This window comes from Oncorhynchus nerka, linkage group LG8 (assembly GCF_034236695.1).
Source record: "Oncorhynchus nerka isolate Pitt River linkage group LG8, Oner_Uvic_2.0, whole genome shotgun sequence".
Taxonomy (NCBI): domain Eukaryota; kingdom Metazoa; phylum Chordata; class Actinopteri; order Salmoniformes; family Salmonidae; genus Oncorhynchus; species Oncorhynchus nerka.
This window is the reverse complement of record NC_088403.1, coordinates 12,036,251-12,058,750: the sequence shown is the minus strand read 5'-3', so window position 1 is coordinate 12,058,750 and position 22,500 is coordinate 12,036,251. Positions and strand designations below refer to the sequence as shown.

The 22,500-nt window shown below is 39.3% G+C and overlaps 2 protein-coding genes across 2 annotated transcripts in view; one reads left to right on the top strand and one right to left on the bottom strand.

Moving 5' to 3' along the window:
* ccdc146 (coiled-coil domain containing 146) overlaps nt 1-22,500 on the top strand; it is a 63,053-nt gene that overhangs the window by 4,788 nt on the left and 35,765 nt on the right. The window contains exon 3 of the mRNA XM_065021333.1: nt 19,599-19,681. Coding sequence (XP_064877405.1) covers nt 19,599-19,681 — 83 coding nt within the window. The remainder of the gene's footprint in view (nt 1-19,598; nt 19,682-22,500) is intronic.
* fgl2a (fibrinogen-like 2a) lies at nt 9,339-14,539 on the bottom strand. The gene is made up of 3 exons (XM_065021332.1): nt 13,645-14,539; nt 10,221-10,420; nt 9,339-9,942 (listed from the first exon to the last, which is right to left on the bottom strand). The coding sequence occupies exons 1-3, from the start codon at nt 14,390-14,392 to the stop codon at nt 9,436-9,438; spliced, it is 1,455 nt and encodes a 484-aa protein (XP_064877404.1). The 5' UTR covers nt 14,393-14,539; the 3' UTR covers nt 9,339-9,435.

The window sequence follows — 22,500 nt, the reverse complement described above, 5'->3', positions numbered from 1 at the left end:
ATTGTGTATTGTGTATTGTATTATGTATTGTAATATGTATTGTATTGTATTGTAATATGTATTGTGTATTGTATTGTAATATGTATTGTGTATTGTATTGTATTATGTATTGTGTATTGTATTATATTTATTGTATTGTATTATGTATTGTATTATGTATTGTATTATGTATGTGTATTGTATTGTGTATTGTATTATGTATTGTATTATGTATTGTATTATGTATTGTATTATGTATTGTATTGTGTATTGTATTGTGTATTGTATTATGTATTGTATTGTGTATTGTATTGTGTATTGTATTATGTATTGTATTGTGTATTGTATTGTGTATTGTAATATGTATTGTATTGTGTATTGTATTGTGTATTGTATTATGTATTGTATTATGTATTGTAATATGTATTGTGTATTGTATTGTGTATTGTAATATGTATTGTATTGTGTATTGTATTGTGTATTGTATTATGTATTGTATTGTATTATGTATTGTATTATGTATTGTATGTATTGTATTGTATTGTAATATGTATTGTAATATGTATTGTATTGTGTATTGTATATGTATTGTATTATGTATTGTATATGTATGTATTGTATTATTGTATGTATTATGTATTGTATTATGTATTGTATTATGTATTGTATTGTGTATTGTATTGTGTATTGTATTATGTATTGTATTGTATTGTATTTATGTATTGTATTATGTATTGTATATGTATTGTAATATGTATTGTATTATGTATTGTAATATGTATTGTATTATGTATTGTATTATGTATTGTATTATGTATTGTATTATGTATTGTATTATGTATTGTATTATGTATTGTATTATGTATTGTATTATGTATTGTATATGTATTGTATTGTGTATTGTATTGTGTATTGTATATGTATTGTATTATGTATTGTATTATGTATTGTATTATGTATTGTATATGTATTGTATATTGTATTATTGTATGTATTGTATTGTATTATGTATTGTATATTGTATTGTAATATGTATTGTATTATGTATTGTATTATGTATTGTATTGTATGTATTGTATTATGTATTGTATTATGTATTGTATTGTATTGTATTGTATTATGTATTGTAATATGTATTGTATTGTGTATTGTATTGTGTATTGTATTATGTAATGTATTGTATTATGTATTGTATTGTAATATGTATTGTATTATGTATTGTATTATGTATTGTAATATGTATTATATTATATATTGTAATATGTATTGTATTGTGTAATGTATTGTATTATGTATTGTATTGTATTATGTATTGTATTATGTATTGTATTGTATTATGTATTGTATTATGTATTGTATTGTATTATGTATTTATGTATTGTATTGTATTATGTATTGTATTATATATTGTATTGTATTATGCATTGTATTATATTATATATTGTATTATGTATTGTAATATGTATTGTATTATGTATTGTAATATGTATTGTATTATGTATTGTAATATGTATTGTATTATATATTGTATTATGTATTGTATTATGTATTGTATTATGTATTGTATTATATATTGTATTATGTATTGTAATATGTATTGTATTATGTATTGTAATATGTATTGTAATATGTATTGTAATATGTATTGTAATATGTATTGTATTATGTATTGTAATATGTATTGTATTATGTATTGTATTATGTATTGTATTGTATTATGTATTGTATTATGTATTGTATTATGTATTGTATTGTATTATGTATTGTATTATGTATTGTAATATGTATTGTATTATGTATTGTATTATGTATTGTATTATGTATTGTATTATGTATTGTATTATGTATTGTATTATGTATTGTATTATGTATTGTAATATGTATTGTATTATATATTGTATTATATATTGTATTATGTATTGTATTATGTATTGTAATATGTATTGTAATATGTATTGTATTATATTGTCACGCCCTGGCCTTAGTATTCTGTGTTTTCTTTATTATTGTATTAGGCCAGGGTGTGATTATGTATTGATTATATATTGTTTGACTTGTCTAGGGGTTTTGTAGATTATTATTGTATTGTATTCCGTGTAGTATTGTAGGTAAGTATTGCATGGTTGTATTATTGTATTGTATTATGGTTCTCAATCATGTATTGCAGATGTATTGTATTATTGGGAATTATTTATTGTATTATGTATTGTTTATTGTATTGTATTGGGTGATTGTATTATGTCTTTGTGTTTTATGTACCAGTTATGTATTGTTACGGTTTTACGTTTATTGTTTTGTAGTTTGTATCATGTTTGAGTTTTCTTATTAAAGAATTATGAACTATAATTATATATTGTATTACATATATATTGTATTTTGTATTGTATTATGTATTGTATTATATATTGTATTTTGTATTGTTTTATGTATTGTATTATGTATTGTATTATGTATTGTATTATGTATTGTATTATATTATATATTGTATTATGTATTGTATTATATGTTGTATTATGTATTGTATTATGTATTGTATTATGTATTGTATTTTGTATTGTTTTATGTATTGTATTATATTATATATTGTATTATGTATTGTATTATATTATATATTGTATTATGTATTGTATTATGTATTGTATTATGTATTGTATTATATATTGTATTGTATTATGTATTGTATTATGTATTGTATTATGTATTGTATTATATATTGTATTGTATTATGTATTGTATTATGTATTGTATTATATATTGTATTGTATTATGTATTGTATTATGTATTGTATTATGTATTGTATTATGTATTGTATTATGTATTGTATTATATATTGTATTGTATTATATATTGTATTATGTATTGTATTATATATTGTATTGTATTATGTATTGTATTATGTATTGTATTATATATTGCATTGTATTATGTATTGTATTATATATTGTATTGTATTATGTATTGTATTTGTATTGTATATATTGTATTGTATATATTGTATTGTATTATGTATTGTATTATATATTGTATTGTATTGTATTATATATTGTATTATGTATTGTATTATATATTGTATTATGTATTGTATTATATATTGTATTGTATTATATATTGTATTATGTATTGTATTATATATTGTATTGTATTATATATTGTATTGTATTATATATTGTATTGTATTATGTATTGTATTATGTATTGTATTATATATTGTATTGTATTATGTATTGTATTATGTATTGTATTATATATTGTATTGTATTATATATTGTATTGTATTATGTATTGTATTATGTATTGTATTATATATTGTATTGTATTATATATTGTATTGTATTATATATGTATTGTATTATGTATTGTATTATGTATTGTATTATGTATTGTATTATATATTGTATTGTATTATGTATTGTATTATGTATTGTATTATGTATTGTATTATGTATTGTATTATGTATTGTATTATGTATTGTATTATGTATTGTATTATGTATTGTATTATGTATTGTATTGTATTATGTATTGTATTATGTATTGTATTATGTATTGTATTATGTATTGTATTATGTATTGTATTATGTATTGTAATATGTATTGTATTATGTATTGTAATATGTATTGTATTATATATTGTATTGTATTATGTATTGTATTATGTATTGTATTATGTATTGTATTATGTAATGTATTATGTATTGTATTATGTATTGTATTATGTATTGTATTATGTATTGTATTGTATTATGTATTGTATTATCTAATGTATTATGTATTATATGTTGTATTATGTATTGTATTATGTATTGTATTATGTATTATATTATGTATTGTATTATGTATTGTATTATGTATTGTATTTGTATTATGTATTGTATTATGTATTGTATTATTATGTATTGTATTATGTATTGTATTATGTATTGTATTATGTATTGTATTGTATTATGTATTGTATTGTATTATGTATTGTATTATGTATTGTATTATATATTGTATTGTATTATGTATTGTATTATGTATTGTATTATGTATTGTATTATGTATTGTATTATGTATTATATATTGTATTGTATTATATATTGTATTGTATTATATATTGTATTGTATTATGTATTGTATTATATATTGTATTGTATTATGTATTGTATTATGTATTGTATTATGTATTGTATTGTATTATGTATTGTATTGTATTATGTATTGTATTATGTATTGTATTGTATTATGTATTGTATTGTATTATGTATTGTATTATGTATTGTATTATCTAATGTATTATGTATTATATGTTGTATTATGTATTGTATTATATATTGTATTATGTATTGTATTGTATTATATATTGTATTATGTATTGTATTATATATTGTATTATGTATTGTATTATCTAATGTATTATGTATTATATGTTGTATTATGTATTGTATTATGTATTGTATTATGTATTGTATTGTATTATATATTGTATTGTATTATCTAATGTATTATGTATTATATGTTGTATTATATATTGTATTATGTATTGTATTATATATTGTATTGTATTATCTAATGTATTATGTATTATATATTGTATTATGTATTGTATTATGTATTATATATTGTATTATGTATTGTATTATATATTATATGTTGTATTGTGTTATGTATGTGATAGGGGGTTGGGATACCACTGTGATACAGTTTGTCTCGCCTGTCTATCTCCAGGTAAATGCACTAGCTGTGGGTTTCTCTGGATGGGAGCGTCTGCTGAATGGCTAAATTGTAATGTAGTGCTATTTATATTTATGTATATTATGACTTTTATTTGTTGTGTTGTTTCCTGTTTGGACCCCAGGAAGAGTAGCCGTTGCCTCAGCAACAAGTAATTGGGGATCCTAATAAATAGTAAATACTAAAAAAACATCAGCCCTGAACCCTTATGAAGGGAAAATGAATAAAACATCAGCCAATCCTGAACCCTTATGAAGGGAAAATGAATAAAACATCAGCCAATCCTGAACCCTTATGAAGGGAAAATGAATAAAACATCAGCCAATCCTGAACCCTTATGAAGGGAAAATGAATAAAACATCAGACAATCCTGAACCCTTATGAAGGGAAAATGAATAAAACATCAGCCAATCCTGAACCCTTATGAAGGGAAAATGAATAAAACATCAGACAATCCTGAACTCTTATGAAGGGAAAATGAATAAAACATCAGCCAATCCTGAACTCTTATGAAGGGAAAATGAATAAAACATCAGCCAATCCTGAACTCTTATGAAGGGAAAATGAATAAAACATCAGCCAATCCTGAAACCTTATGAAGGGAAAATGAATAAAACATCAGCCAATCCTGAACTCTTATGAAGCGAAAATGAATAACACATCAGCCAATCCTGAACCCTTATGAAGGGAAAATGAATAAAACATATAGGCTGGGTCGAAAAGGAATAACACATTTGCCTGAACCCTGATGGAAAATGAATAAAACATATAGGCTGGGTCAGGTCTATTTGCCTGCTGATGGTTGGCAGATATAGGCTGGGTCAGGGCTATTTGCCTGCTGATGGTTGACAGATATAGGCTGGGTCAGGTCTATTTGCCTGCTGATGGTTGGCAGATATAGGCTGGGTCAGGTCTATTTGCCTGCTGATGGTTGACAGATATAGGCTGGGTCAGGTCTATTTGCCTGCTGATGGTTGACAGATATAGGCTGGGTCAGGTCTATTTGCCTGCTGATGGTTGACAGATATAGGCTGGGTCAGGTCTATTTGCCTGCTGATGGTTGACAGATATAGGCAGGGTCAGGTCTATTTGCCTGCTGACGGTTGACAGATGTAGGCTGGGTCAGGTCCATTTGCCTGCTGACGGTTGACAGATATAGGCTGGGTCAGGTCTATTTGCCTGCTGACTGTTGACAGATATAGGCTGGGTCAGGTCTATTTGCCTGCTGACGGTTGACAGATGTAGGCTGGGTCAGGTCCATTTGCCTGCTGACGGTTGACAGATATAGGCTGGGTCAGGTCTATTTGCCTGCTGACTGTTGACAGATATAGGCTGGGTCAGGTCTATTTGCCTGCTGATGGTTGACAGATATAGGCTGGGTCAGGTCTATTTGCCTGCTGACTGTTGACAGATATAGGCTGGGTCTGGTCTATTTGCCTGCTGATGGTTGACAGATATAGGCTGGGTCAGGTCTATTTGCCTGCTGATGGTTGACAGATATAGGCAGGGTCAGGTCTATTTGCCTGCTGACGGTTGACAGATGTAGGCTGGGTCAGGTCCATTTGCCTGCTGACGGTTGACAGATATAGGCTGGGTCAGGTCTATTTGCCTGCTGACTGTTGACAGATATAGGCTGGGTCAGGTCTATTTGCCTGCTGATGGTTGACAGATATAGGCTGGGTCAGGTCTATTTGCCTGCTGACTGTTGACAGATATAGGCTGGGTCTGGTCTATTTGCCTGCTGACTGTTGACAGATATAGGCTGGGTCAGGTCTATTTGCCTGCTGACTGTTGACAGATATAGGCTGGGTCAGGTCTATTTGCCTGCTGATGGTTGACAGATATAGGCTGGGTCTGGTCTATTTGCCTGCTGACTGTTGACAGATATAGGCTGGGTCTGGTCTATTTGCCTGCTGATGGTTGACAGATATAGGCTGGGTCAGGTCTATTTGCCTGCTGATGGTTGACAGATATAGGCTGGGTCAGGTCTATTTGCCTGCTGACGGTTGACAGATATAGGCTGGGTCAGGGCTATTTGCCTGCTGATGGTTGACAGATATAGGCTGGGTCAGGTCTATTTGCCTGCTGACGGTTGACAGATATAGGCTGGGTCAGGGCTATTTGCCTGCTGATGGTTGACAGATATAGGCTGGGTCAGGTCTATTTGCCTGTTGATGGTTGACAGATATAGGCTGGGTCAGGGCTATTTGCCTGCTGATGGTTGACAGATATAGGCTGGGTCAGGTCTATTTGCCTGCTAATGGTTGACAGATATAGGCTAGCTCAGGTCTATTTGCCTGCTGGTGGTTGACAGATATAGGCTGGGTCAGGGCTATTTGCCTGCTGATGGTTGACAGATGTAGGCTGGGTCAGGTCTATTTGCCTGCTGACGGTTGACAGACATAGGCTGGGTCAGGTCTATTTGCCTGCTGATGGTTGACAGATATAGGCTGGGTCAGGTCTATTTGCCTGCTGATGGTTGACAGATATAGGCTGGGTCAGGGCTATTTGCCTGCTGATGGTTGACAGATATAGGCTGGGTCAGGTCTATTTGCCTGCTGATGGTTGACAGATATAGGCTGGGTCAGGTCTATTTGCCTGCTGATGGTTGACAGATATATGCTGGGTCAGGGCTATTTGCCTGCTGATGGTTGACAGATATAGGCTGGGTCAGGGCTATTTGCCTGCTGATGGTTGAACAGATATAGGCTAGGTCAGGGCTATTTGCCTGCTGATGGTTGACAGATATAGGCTGGGTCAGGTCTATTTGCCTGCTGATGGTTGACAGATATAGGCTGGGTCAGGTGTATTTGCCTGCTGATGGTTGACAGATATAGGCTGGGTCAGGGCTATTTGCCTGCTGATGGTTGACAGATATAGGCTGGGTCAGGGCTATTTGCCTGCTGATGGTTGACAGATATAGGCTGGGTCAGGGCTATTTGCCTGCTGATGGTTGACAGATATAGGCTGGGTCAGGTCTATTTGCCTGCTGATGGTTGACAGATATAGGCTGGGTCAGGGCTATTTGCCTGCTGATGGTTGACAGATATAGGCTGGGTCAGGTCTATTTGCCTGCTGATGGTTGACAGATATAGGCTGGGTCAGGGCTATTTGCCTGCTGATGGTTGAACAGATTTAGGCTGGGTCAGGTCTATTTGCCTGCTGATGGTTGACAGATATAGGCTGGGTCAGGTCTATTTGCCTGCTGGTGGTTGACAGATATAGGCTGGGTCAGGTCTATTTGCCTGCTGATGGTTGACAGATATAGGCTGGGTCAGGGCTATTTGCCTGCTGATGGTTGACAGATATAGGCTGGGTCAGGGCTATTTGCCTGCTGATGGTTAACAGATATAGGCTGGGTCAGGGCTATTTGCCTGCTGATGGTTGACAGATATAGGCTGGGTCAGGGCTATTTGCCTGCTGATGGTTGACAGATATAGGCTGGGTCAGGGCTATTTGCCTGCTGATGGTTGACAGATATAGGCTGGGTCAGGTGTATTTGCCTGCTGATGGTTGACAGATATAGGCTGGGTCAGGTCTATTTGCCTGCTGATGGTTGACAGATATAGGCTGGGTCAGGTGTATTTGCCTGCTGATGGTTGACAGATATAGGCTGGGTCAGGTCTATTTGCCTGCTGATGGTTGACAGATATAGGCTGGGTCAGGGCTATTTGCCTGCTGATGGTTGACAGATATAGGCTGGGTCAGGGCTATTTGCCTGCTGATGGTTGACATATATAGGCTGGGTCAGGTCTATTTGCCTGCTGATGGTTGACAGATATAGGCTGGGTCAGGTCTATTTGCCTGCTGATGGTTGACAGATATAGGCTGGGTCAGGTCTATTTGCCTGCTGTGTTTCATGCGGGATATGGATAACAAAATAATTCAGTACTCAGTGCAAATCTGTAAAAAGTTTATTAATGTTTTTATATAAAAAGTAAATACTTTTGTGAATAGGACAATAGAAGGTGAACGAAAAACGTCTAGTGTACATACAGTTCTTTACATCAAGCTACATAATCAATTATTCTATTCAAATATACCTACACTTTAAACCTTTTCATACAAGTCGAAATACTCCATGTTTTAGTTTTAAACTTCTCTGTGGTCAACTTCTCAACCCCAATACAATGCTTTTTATTCCGAATACAATACTTTTTGGGCTACTCATCTTAGGCAATCACTGTGTACTGCATGAACATACAGTCCATATATTAGTTATATAAAAGCTATCATACTTTCAAAAATAAATACTGTACATTTCCTCCTTGAACTTGCGGCCTTTAGTTTCCATGCTGCTTAGCCTGTCTAGATGAGGATGCAATGCAATGACATAACGCTAGGTGGCAGTATTATACAGAAAATGGAATTACAGATGTCTGGAAACAGCTGCAGTGCCTGCAGTCAACCAATGTAATTATTCTGCAGAAAGCAAACATATCTGACTCCATTTTGTTGCTGCTGTTAGTTCAGTGGCACATGGTCCATAGTATGTTGTTTTACCGATAGCCAGACATTTCCTATGACTGTGATATCATATGTTTATCTTCGGTGGAGACTTTTCCAAACTTTTGAAGATTTCATTGCTGTTTTATACCCGGGAACCCAGGTGTCTCAGACTGTCTCTGAACCGTGTGGTTAAACTTGACAGTGGGAGGCAGAAAGATCAAAGGAGCAGAAAGTCAAGAAGAAAAAAGTCATTCTGATGTTTCCGGTCGTTTCCGTTCTCATGCCGCTTTCTTTTACGGAGCGTAGTTCTTCGGCCGTATCATCATTTTGACCGTCTTGAAGGCCTGCCTGTAGTTGGTGGGGTATGCTTCACTAGACATGTTGTGCCATGTTCCCCAGAAGATGCCGTTCCTCACGCCCTTGTATCTCTTGTGGTAGTATTTCCCATTGAGATTGGCTGACATGCAGGCGTCAAACCACCACCCAGAGCTGTAGTACGCGCCGCAGTTCCCTGACGGGTACATGTCGTTGTCCCTGTCTGGCGTGGTGAAGAACTTCTGGTCGTGGTTGAAGTGCTGGTTCATGTGCAGCGCGTTGCCGGCCGTGCCACTGTACCCGCTGATGGAGAGGCGATACCTCAGGAACTCGTTGGCTACGTAGAACTGGTCGAACTTGGCATACTCCCGCACCCCTTGGAAGTCCTCCAGTTCGATGCGCAGAACCATGTCCTTGGCCTTGGTCAGGAGGTGGATGCGGTCGTTGCCCAACCAGAACTCTCCCCGGGGGTCACCAAATCCCCTCTAGAGAGAGAGAGACAGAGAGAGAGAGGGCAAGGGCAGGGGGAGAGAGAGAGGGAGAAAAAAAGGTAAAGGTCCGTGTCAAAGGAGTCAAATCTGTCCCAAATGGCACCCTATTCCCTACATAGTGCCTGGTCAAATGTAGTGCACTATATAGGGAATAGGGTGACATTTGGGACACAACCTCATGTTTTCCCTGATTCTCACAGGGCAGCAGGCCATTACATGGAATGTTACTGACCACGGTCTGTCACAGAGTTTTGTCAAATGGGTTTATTAACCTTGTACTCAGCCCAGGAGCGGTTGAAGCTGACGGTGCCATTGAGGCGCTGCTGCACCAGGGTCCAGCCGCCGCCGAACGACTCCATGTCGCAGTAGACCTGGAACGTGCCGTTCCTGGGGTCTGGCGTGACCCGGTAGACGGCGTTCCTCCTCTCCTTTAGCATGTTGTAGTCAGAGCAGTCCTTGGGAGCGATGATGACTGTTGTGAGAGAGAGACAGAGAGAGAGGGCAGGGGGAGGGAGAGAGAGACAGAGAGACAGGGCAGGGGAGGGAGAGAGAGAGAGAGAGAGACAGAGAGACAGAGAGACAGGGGAGGGAGAGGGAGACAGAGAGACAGGGCAGGGGGAGGGAGAGAGAGACAGAGAGACAGGGCAGGGGGGGGAGGGAGAGAGAGAGAGACAGGGCAGGGGAGGGAGAGGGAGAGAGAGAGACAGGGCAGGGGGGAGGGGGAGAGAGAGAGAGACAGGGCAGGGAGAGAGAGAGAGAGAGAGAGACAGGGCAGGGAGAGAGAGAGAGAGAGACAGAGAGAGAGAGACAGGGCAGGGAGAGAGAGAGAGAGACAGAGAGACAGGGCAGGGAGAGAGAAAGAGAGACAGAGAGAGACAGGGCAGGGAGAGAGAGAGAGAGACAGGGCAGGGGGAGGGAGAGAGAGAGAGGCAACGGTCAGTGTCCGAGGAGTAAAGAAAACACTGTTTCCCTCAAAGCACAAGCCTCTCACAACCCAGCAGGCATTGCATGGAATGTTCCTGACTTCCAGCCCCAGAGCTGACTGAGTGAGTTGAGCCACGGCGTCACTGTTTTCATATAAGGGGAGGACAGCCTTGTCAAAACGTGGGAACGTGTCACATGGGATTAACCAAGGCTGCTGGAGAGCCTGCCAGTCCCCACTCTGTGTGTGTGATGATAATGCATCCTGACAGACACTTCTGGAGCTTAGAGACCCTGAGTTTTGGAAAGTGACGCCAGTCGACTGCTCAGGATAGGAGCCTAGGAAGCATGAGAGAGGATTTGAGTTAGCAGAGCACAGAAGATGACAGAGCAGAGCACGGAAGAGCAGGCTGTTTGTGCGTGTGTGTGAGTGTGTGTGTTTCTCTGTATCTCCCCCCTGTGGGCAGTACTCCTATCAAAGTCTGCCCATATGTGATAGTATTAGTGGTTCTCAGAATATGGGCGCCAGGCTGTGACTGACCCAAATATAACAGTCCGTCAGACAGATGGACAGACAGCCATGCAGACTGATAAAGGGGATTGACAGCAACAGAAGAGCAGCTGTATTATCAAGGAAGTATGCAGAGACATAAAACCCTCATCTGGAAGTAACATCGTCCCAGTGAAAAGCTTGTGCATTCTCACATTACAGGCAAACAGTTCCTTTAATTCCTACAGAAAAAGGCTTGGGACATTAGATGAAGCTTAAAAGTGTTTATAAATGAATCGAGAACATGATTCAGTTAAATGATCCGAAGGTAGACTCCCTCGATGTATGTCCGCGAACACCTTCAAATCCAATCAGAGATAGGAAGCACACTGTTTAGTTTAACTGTGAATTAGGGCTTAATGATCTGTTACAGAGCTGAGATTGTGAGATGTCTGACTGCTGACGTTCTGTTGTCGTTGAGCCGACAGAGAGTTTCCCATATCAAGATAGAAACGTGGCCAGTAGAAAGAAGGCTGTGTCAACAACAGAACACAAGCACTACTGCACTTTGATACTGGATGCTCCCCACTCTTACTGGAAACACTTTATATTGCCTGTTTCTCCATAATCTTTACATGAATCACTTCTGACATTATCTTGTCAAGATATCCAGAGTCATTTGCAGAGCTCTTATACGAAACATGACAGATTAATCTAAGACAAGTACTTCTACACAGTGTTCTGATCTCACCATGACCAACTGTCGGAATGCAACACATTGCATCATCTTGTTGGCAAGTGTAATAAAGGAGGTAGCTGTTTACACCATGACCGCATGTTAACACTGTCGCAATGTTCACACTGAAATTACCACACGTTAACACTGTCCCAATGTTCACACTGAAATGACCGCACGTTAACACTGTCCCAATGTTCACACTGAAATGACCGCACGTTAACACCGTCCCAATGTTCACACTGAAATGACCGCACGTTAACACCGTCACAATGTTCACACTGAAATGACCGCACGTTAACACCGTCCCAATGTTCACACTGAAATGACCGCACGTTAACACCGTCCCAATGTTCACACTGAAATGACCGCACGTTAACACCGTCCCAATGTTCACACTGAAATGACCGCACGTTAACACCGTCCCAATGTTCACACTGAAATGACCGCACGTTAACTCTGTCCCAATGTTCACACTGAAATGACCGCACGTTAACACCGTCCCAATGTTCACACTGAAATGACCGCAGGTTAACACTGTCACAAGTACACAGGCTGGAGAAATCCCACTGCTGTCGGGAGTCGATCCATTTCAAAAGGATCTCACATGTGTTTTTCAGATAGTAGCCAATGGAGGAGATGGTTGTCACATGCTTCAGGAATGGTTCCATATCAATCTAGATGGATGGTAACATGTTATATGATTACTACTGAAATATGTCCCCTGGAGTTACCTCTAGATGGAAATGGAACTTTGACATGACTAGTTTGCATTCCATTGATAATTGGACATGGGGTTTTCAGTTCAGATCTCCAAAAGGAAGTACCTTACAGTGGTCTACAGTATTGAAACTGACAGGAAAATTATTTGTTTCAAATTGGTTCCTATTAAGCCCATATGAAAATATGCATATCTCTCTCCATCAGAAGGACCACTCAAAATATCAGAATATCTGACACTCAAAATATCAGAAAATCTCACACTCAAAATATCAGAATATCTGACACTCAAAATATCAGAATATCTGACACTCAAAATATCAGAGTATCTCACACTCAAAATATCAGAATCTCTCACACTCAGAATATCCCAATGAGTTTTGAAAGATAAAGTGTGATGAAATAATGTAATTCCCTTGTACAGTAGCAGTGTTAGTTTAGGACCATGCATAAATAAAGGGTGATGATCTGGAGTTAAACCTGCAACTCTCCTTTTGATACGGCAGAGTACTCACACTCAGTACAGAGGGCTGGCATACTGTACAGTACTGCATGCAGTGCATGAAAGCCTGCTTTTATAATAAGTCTGTCTGGCTGATGCTTAGAGGAGAACAATAGGTTAGCAATAACAAGAGACTAGAGGAGCTTCTATAAGAGAACAGGGGGGCTATTTTCAATAACACTTACACTGAGGGGAGTTCTGCACTTTACAGAAAAATGATAGTTTAGTAATAACAGCGTTTTGTAAATCACTTAAAGGTTATACAGAATTTTCCTGTCAAATTCTCACGAACCTATTTGGTTAATGAAAGATAGTAAATAGACGTACACTGAGGAGAGGGCTGGACGGCACACTGGTGGTTACAGTTGTTACTGAGCTTGTTGATCACTCCAGTGATGTTCTCCACCTTGCTGTCCACGATGGCCTCCACGTTCCTCATGTTGATCAGGCTTAGTTCCTCTAGACGGCCCTGCAGAGCCGTGATCTGACCCCGTGCGTTACGCAGGCTGTTGGACATCTTGTTCATTTTCACCTGCATCTCAAACACAGAACCGCCAGTAGAGACGGTGCCTTTGCCAGTACCAGAACCGGTGCCAATGCCATCCCCATCAGGCCCTGTGTTGGTTCCCCCGTCTCCTCGTTCCTCCTTACTGGTGCTAGACTGTATTTCCAGAAACCCTGGTCCCGTACCGGGACCCCCTGCTGCCTCCCCGCTGTCCCTCTGCAGGCTCTGGTCAGCCTGCTGCCGGCACTCCTGACAGTCCCTCTTCAGCCGGTTCACCGTCTCCTTCAGGCTCTGCAGCTCCTTCATGGTCTTCTCCAGCATCCTGAACTGCTTGGGCAGCTGGATGGTCAGTGGAGGCAGGCTGATCTGGTAGGGGCAGTCGTCCTCTTCTCCACACTGGCCAGAAGGCTTCATCCTCACAGGGCAGCCCCCTGAAACCTCTCCTGTAGCAGCCTTATCCTGGACCTTATCCCATCTCTGGGCTCTGTCCCCTGGCTCTGCTGCGGAGCTCCATGGGACTGCCAGCAGAAGAGTGGTGGAGGCCACAACACACAGCACGAACAGCCTCATGGTGTGTGTTTTGACTGAGTGTGTGTGAGTGTGAGTGAGTGAGTGAGTGAGTGAGTGTTTCTCAGCTACGCAGTCAGAGAGAGCGAGAGCAGCGTGAGAGAGCAGCCTGCAGGAGAGTGAGCACAGGAGACTGCCTCCTGCCTGAGATAGTTGTGTCATTAATATCAGGGGAGAGAGGAAGGGAGGGGTGGGAGGGGCTGTGTTGCGTAATTCCACCACTCCATACCAGCAGCAAAGTCAACCATTTAAAGAGAGAGTAGGAAGGCAGAGTTCTGACTGAGCTGCAGTCCTTTAGAAATCAGCCCATTTCCCTGAACAGACAAGTGAGTCAGTACAATGGAACTAAGATTCTCTCCTGAGTCAGTACAATGGAAGTGAGTCAGTACAAAGGAATTAACATTCTCTCCTGTAGGTTTTCCTCCTCTTGTTGTTTTGCTGTTTTGTGTTCTTGGATATTTATCCTGAACTAGGACACTAAGCCCTTTATGAAGTGGTAGAAGTGGTCGGTTTGAGGGTCTTAGAGGGTTGATACTAGATCACCTGAACAGAGAGAAAGGCTATGGTCCTACAGTGCACTTGTTTCATCTCCAAACTCCAATCTCAGTGTTGCTGTGAATCAACACCAATGTGTCTCTTTCCTTCTTAACTCTGGTCTCGTTGCCATGACAGTTTTAGATTCAATGTATGAATATGACATCACCACAACTCTAATGTCTGAGAAAGGCTCATTTGTATACGGAGCATCTTCTCTCTGCCACGATGAGTTGTTCGCTTTTCCTACTGATGGACTTTGTGGTGGGTTGTGGGATTAAGTAAGGTGTTCCATTCAGGATTAGTCATATTGAAAGTGATGCAATATTTGCAATTCAAACCCTCTATTGAAACTCACGTTATACACCTTAGTTTTGGGTCAAAGGTGAGATGACTGTAGAGCCCTGAAAGATAAACAGAACAGCTCAAATCCTCAAACTGGCAGTGCCACAGGGCTCTGTGTGGTGGCGGTCATGGGTCAACGTCAGCCATCTTGTGATCAGGAAGTATTGTCCCTCTGAGCCAGACGGGCTACACATTAACGAGTCCTCCTCACCTGCAGGAAAAGAACTTGACTTTACGAATAAAGTGACTGTTATTGTTATTCCTACCATATCTATGGAATAGTTTACTGTCCATGACTCATCCTTGTGAATATTGTAACTATATAACTCTATATACCTCTATATAACTCTATATACCTCTATATACCTCTATATAACTCTATATACCTCTATATACCTCTATATACCTCTATATAACTCTATATACCTCTATATACCTCTATATAACTCTATATACCTCTATATAACTCTATATACCTCTATATAACTCTATATATCTCTATATACCTCTATATACCTCTATATAACTCTATATAACTCTATATAACTCTATATACCTCTATATAACTCTATATACCTCTATATAACTCTATATACCTCTATATAACTCTATATATCTCTATATACCTCTATATAACTCTATATAACTCTATATACCTCTATATAACTCTATATACCTCTATATAACTCTATATACCTCTATATAACTCTATATACCTCTATATAACTCTATATACCTCTATATACCTCTATATAACTCTATATACCTCTATATAACTCTATATACCTCTATATAACTCTATATAACTCTATATAACTGATGTGGTAACTGTCCATGACTCATCCTTGTGAATATTGTAACTATATAACTCTATATAACTGATGTGGTAACTGTCCATGACTCATCCTTGTGAATATTGTAACTGCCTGGAACTCTATATAACTGATGTGGTAACTGTCCATGACTCATCCTTGTGAATATTGTAACTATATAACTCTATATACCTCTATATAACTGATGTGGTAACTGTCCATGACTCATCCTTGTGAATATTGTAACTATATAACTCTATATACCTCTATATAACTATATATAACTCTATATACCTCTATATAACTCTATATACCTCTATATAACTCTATATAACTCTATATACCTCTATATACCTCTATATAACTCTATATACCTCTATATACCTCTATATAACTCTATATACCTCTATATAACTCTATATAACTCTATATACCTCTATATACCTCTATATAACTCTATATACCTCTATATACCTCTATATAACTCTATATACCTCTATATAACTCTATATAACTCTATATACCTCTATATAACTCTATATAACTCTATATACCTCTATATAACTCTATATAACTCTATATAACTCTATATACCTCTATATAACTCTATATAACTCTATATACCTCTATATAACTCTATATACCTCTATATACCTCTATATACCTCTATATAACTCTATATACTCTATATACCTCTATATACCTCTATATACCTCTATATAACTGATGTGGTAACTGGTTTTGTTGTTGTTGAGAATTGAAACTCTTCGACTATCCATTCCTTTAAGTAGCTCCCAGCCACTGAACCAGAAACTTTCATTTTTACAGAGGAAGGGAAAACCATAGAGCTTATAATTGACCTATTCAAATCAAATCAAATGTATTTATATAGCCCTTCTTACATCAGCTGATATCTCAAAGTGCTGTACAGAAACCCAGCCTAAAACCCCAAACAGCAAGCAATGCAGGTGTAGAACCTATTCCATGTTGGTTATGCAGAATGGGCAGAGTTACAGTCCCATCCAGGCCTGGATCTCCTCTCTAACAGACAGAACTGGCAGAGTTACAGTCCCGTCCAGGCCTGGATCTCCTCTCTAACAGACAGAACTGGCAGAGTTACAGTCCCATCCAGGCCTGGATCTCCTCTCTAACAGACAGAACTGTCAGAGTTACAGTCCCGTCCAGGCCTGGATCTCCTCTCTAACAGACAGAACTGTCAGAGTTACAGTCCCATCCAGGCCTGGATCTCCTCTCTAACAGACAGAACTGTCAGAGTTACAGTCCCATCCAGGCCTGGATCTCCTCTCTAACAGACAGAACTGTCAGAGTTACAGTCCCATCCAGGCCTGGATCTCCTCTCTAACAGGCAGAACTGTCAGAGTTACAGTCCCATCCAGGCCTGGATCTCCTCTCTAACAGACAGAACTGTCAGAGTTACAGTACCGTCCAGGCCTGGATCTCCTCTCTAACAGACAGAACTGTCAGAGTTACAGTCCCATCCAGGCCTGGATCTCCTCTCCTCTCTATGTGTGTCTATACCTGTAGTCCTACGTGTGTCTCTATACCTGTAGCCCTATGTGTGTCGCTATACCTGTAGTCCTATATGTCTCTATACCTGTAGCCCTATGTGTGTCTCTATACCTGTAGCCCTATGTGTGTCTCTATACCTGTAGTCCTATGTGTGTCTCTATACCTGTAGTCATATGTGTGTCTCTATACCTGTAGTCCTATGTGTGTCTATACCTGTAGTCCTATGTGTGTCTATACCTGTAGTCCTATGTGTGTCTCTATACCTGTAGTCCTATGTGTGTCTCTATACCTGTAGTCCTATGTGTGTCTATACCTGTAGTCCTATGTGTGTCTATACCTGTAGTCCTATGTGTGTCTATACCTGTAGTCCTATGTGTGTCTATACCTGTAGTCCTATGTGTGTCTATACCTGTAGTCCTATGTGTGTCTCTATACCTGTAGTCCTATGTGTGTCTCTATACCTGTAGTCCTATGTGTGTCTCTATACCTGTAGTCCTATGTGTGTCTCTATACCTGTAGTCCTATGTGTGTCTCTATACCTGTAGTCCTATGTGTGTCTCTACACCTGTAGTCCTATGTGTGTCTCTATACCTGTAGTCCTATGTGTGTCTCTATACCTGTAGTCCTATGTGTGTCTATACCTGTAGTCCTATGTGTGTCTATACCTGTAGTCCTATGTGTCTCTATACCTGTAGCCCTATGTGTCTCTATACCTGTAGTCCTATGTGTGTCTATACCTGTAGTCCTATATGTCTCTACACCTGTAGTCCTATGTGTGTCTCTATACCTGTAGTCCTATATGTCTCTACACCTGTAGTCCTATGTGTGTCTCTATACCTGTAGCCCTATGTGTGTCTCTACACCTGTAGTCCTATGTGTGTCTCTACACCTGTAGTCCTGTATGACTGTACACCTGTATGACTGTATGACTGTACCTGTATGACATACACCTGTATGACTGTGTGCAACCAGCCCCAGGTCAATAATACATTATTCTATACCTTCGTTATTCTCCATGTTCCTTTTAAGACATGGGTTTTCCAGTAAACCTGCAGCACTCTGATGAACTCTAATGAGATGAATCCAAAGGTATCAGTTGTTTTCTGCCAGCTGTAGCTCCCCTGTGAGAGGAAGTCATTATAATGTTTCACAGTGTGGTAGTTCTCTCTGATCTAAGACAATCACCTAAAACATCAGTGATGCACACATGTTGGCTGTGTCTTTCATCATTCCAACCATCACAGCCTGGCTCTGTGAAGACCAGCCTGGCTCTGTGAAGATCAGCCTGGCTCTGTGAAGATCAGCCTGGCTCTGTGAAGATCAGCCTGGCTCTGTGAAGATCAGCCTGGCTCTGTGAAGACCAGCCTGGCTCTGTGAAGTCCAGCCTGGCTCTGTGAAGATCAGCCTGGCTCTGTGAAGACCAGCCTGGCTCTGTGAAGATCAGCCTGGCTCTGTGAAGACCAGCCTGGCTCTGTGAAGATCAGCCTGGCTCTGTGAAGACCAGCCTGGCTCTGTGAAGATCAGCTGAAGATCAGCCTGGCTCTGTGAAGACCAGCCTGGCTCTGTCCAGCCTGGCTCTGTGAAGATCAGCCTGGCTCTGTGAAGATCAGCCTGGCTCTGTGAAGATCAGCCTGGCTCTGTGAAGATCAGCTGGATAAAGAGTTTTCTCGCTGAATAGCAACTGAATTGCGTTTAGGGATGTGGAGTTTTGTTTTTGTTCCTTTGTAGTTGAAGCAAACACAGATGTTCTGTAGCGTTGGCACGGTGATAAACACTAGAGAGAGGTGGGGGGGGGGGTGTAAACAACAGACCTGTTTACAGCCACTGGAACCATCTAATCTGTGTGGTTGAGCTTTTATTTGACATGTGCAAGGAGAGCTAATCGCTCTGTGGTCAGATGGAGAGACATGGATGGCTTCCCAGATGCTGATTCTGGTCCATGGCTTTAGGCAGATGATTATTGAAAGAAGGATTTTGTTCTCTTGTAGCTGTTCTCTACTGGGAAGATCAGTGGGACCAAAGCAGCGAAGCTCAAAGCCAGTTTCAGCCTGCTCCTTGACACCTTGAAAAGGTAAGTGATCTTATCTCTCCCTGTCCATAGACGCTCCTTACATGTTTACATGGATAACACAAGAGGACTGGACTGGACCTGTGCCATATTATTGACCCATCAGTACCTGTTTAACATGACCCATCAGTACCTGTTTAACATGACCCATCAGTACCTGTTTAACTTGACCCATCAGTACCTGTTTAACATGACCCATCAGTACCTGTTTAAAATGACCCATCAGTACCTGTTTAACATGACCCATCAGTACCTGTTTAAAATGACCCATCAGTACCTGTTTAACATGACCCATCAGTACCTGTTTAAAATGACCCATCAGTACCTGTTTAACATGACCCATCAGTACCTGTTTAAAATGACCCATCAGTACCTGTTTAACATGACCCATCAGTACCTGTTTAACATGACCCATCAGTACCTGTTTAACATGACCCATCAGTACCTGTTTAAAATGACCCATCAGTACCTGTTTAAAATGACCCATCAGTACCTGTTTAAATTGACCCATCAGTACCTGTGTAACATGACCCATCAGTACCTGTTTAACATGACCCATCAGTACCTGTTTAAAATGACCCATCAGTACCTGTTTAAAATGACCCATCAGTACCTGTTTAACATGACCCATCAGTACCTGTTTAACATGACCCATCAGTACCTGTTTAACATGACCCATCAGTACCTGTTTAACATGACCCATCAGTACCTGTTTAAAATGACCCATCAGTACCTGTTTAAAATGACCCATCAGTACCTGTTTAACATGACCCATCAGTACCTGTTTAACATGACCCATCAGTACCTGTTTAAATGAATGACCCATCAGTACCTGTTTAAAATGACCCATCAGTACCTGTTTAAAATGACCCATCAGTACCTGTTTAAATGACCCATCAGTACCTGTTTAACATGACCCATCAGTACCTGTTTAAAATGACCCATCAGTACCTGTTTAAAATGACCCATCAGTGACCCTGTTTAAAATGACCCATCAGTACCTGTTTAACATGACCCATCAGTACCTGTTTAACATGACCCATCAGTACCTGTTTAACATGACCCATCAGTACCTGTTTAAAATGACCCATCAGTACCTGTTTAACATGACCCATCAGTACCTGTTTAACATGACCCATCAGTACCTGTTTAACATGACCCATCAGTACCTGTTTAAAATGACCCATCAGTACCTGTTTAACATGACCCATCAGTACCTGTTTAAAATGACCCATCAGTACCTGTTTAAAATGACCCATCAGTACCTGTTTAAAATGACCCATCAGTACCTGTTTAAATGACCCATCAGTACCTGTTTATGACCCATCAGTACCTGTTTAAATGAATCAGTACCTGTTTAAAATGACCCATCAGTATTGTTTCCATGACAGACATGACCCATCAGGTTTAAAATGACCCATCAGTACCTGTTTAAATGACCCATCAGTACCTGTTTAATTGACCCATCAGTACCTGTTTAAATGACCCATCAGTACCTGTTTAACATGACCCATCAGTACCTGTTTAAAATGACCCATCAGTACCTGTTTAAAATGACCCATCAGTACCTGTTTAAATGACCCATCAGTACCTGTATAGCCTGAGTATAAAAACATTATTGATGAACATGATCCAGGTTAAAGATATGATCCCTTATTGACGTGACTTGTTAAATCCACTTCAGTCAGTGTAGATGGAGGGGATGAGACAGTTTAAAGATATGATCCCTTATTGATGTCACTTGTTAAATCCACTTCAGTCAGTGTAGATGGAGGGGAGGAGACAGTTTAAAGAAGGATGTTTAAGCCTTGAGACAGTTGAGACATGGATTGTGTCTGTGTGGGTAAGACAAAATAAGTGCCTTTGAACAGGGTCTGGTAGTAGGTACCAGGAGGACCGGTTTGTGTTAAGAACTGCAACGCTGCTGGGTTTTTCAACAGTTTCCTGTGTGTATCAAGAATGGTCCACCAATTTGACACCTGTAAAGGACATCCAGCCTGTGGAACTCTTTGACACCTTGTAGGAATGGGCAGCCTCTCTTGGAACTCTCAACATGAGTCCCAGCCTCCCTGTGGAACTCTTTAGACACCTTGTAGAGTCAACATGGGCCAGCCTCTCTGTGGAACTCTTTAGACACCTTGTAGAGTCCACATGGGCCAGCCTCCCTGTGGAACTCTTTAGACACCTTGTAGAGTCAACATGGGCCAGCCTCTCTGTGGAACTCTTTAGACACCTTGTAGAGTCAACATGGGCCAGCCTCCCTGTGGAACTCTTTAGACACCTTTGAGTCCACATGGGCCAGTCCACATGGGCATGGGCCAGCCTCCCTGTGGAACTCTTTAGACACCTTGTAGAGTCAACATGGGCCAGCCTCCCTGTGGAACTCTTTAGACACCTTTGAGTCACATGGGCCAGAGTCCACATGGGCCAGCCTCCCTGTGGAACTCTTTAGACACCTTGTAGAGTCACATGGGCCAGCCTCCTGTGGGACACCTTGTAGAGTCCACATGGGCCAGCCTCCCTGTGGAACTCTTTAGACACCTTGTAGAGTCCACATGGGCCAGCCTCCCTGTGGAACTCTTTAGACACCTTGTAGAGTCCACATGGGCCAGCCTCCCTGTGGAACTCTTTAGACACCTTGTAGAGTCAACATGGGCCAGCCTCCCTGTGGAACTCTTTAGACACCTTGTAGAGTCAACATGGGCCAGCCTCTCTGTGGAACTCTTTAGACACCTTGTAGAGTCCACATGGGCCAGCCTCCCTGTGGAACTCTTTAGACACCTTGTAGAGTCCACATGGGCCAGCCTCCCTGTGGAACTCTT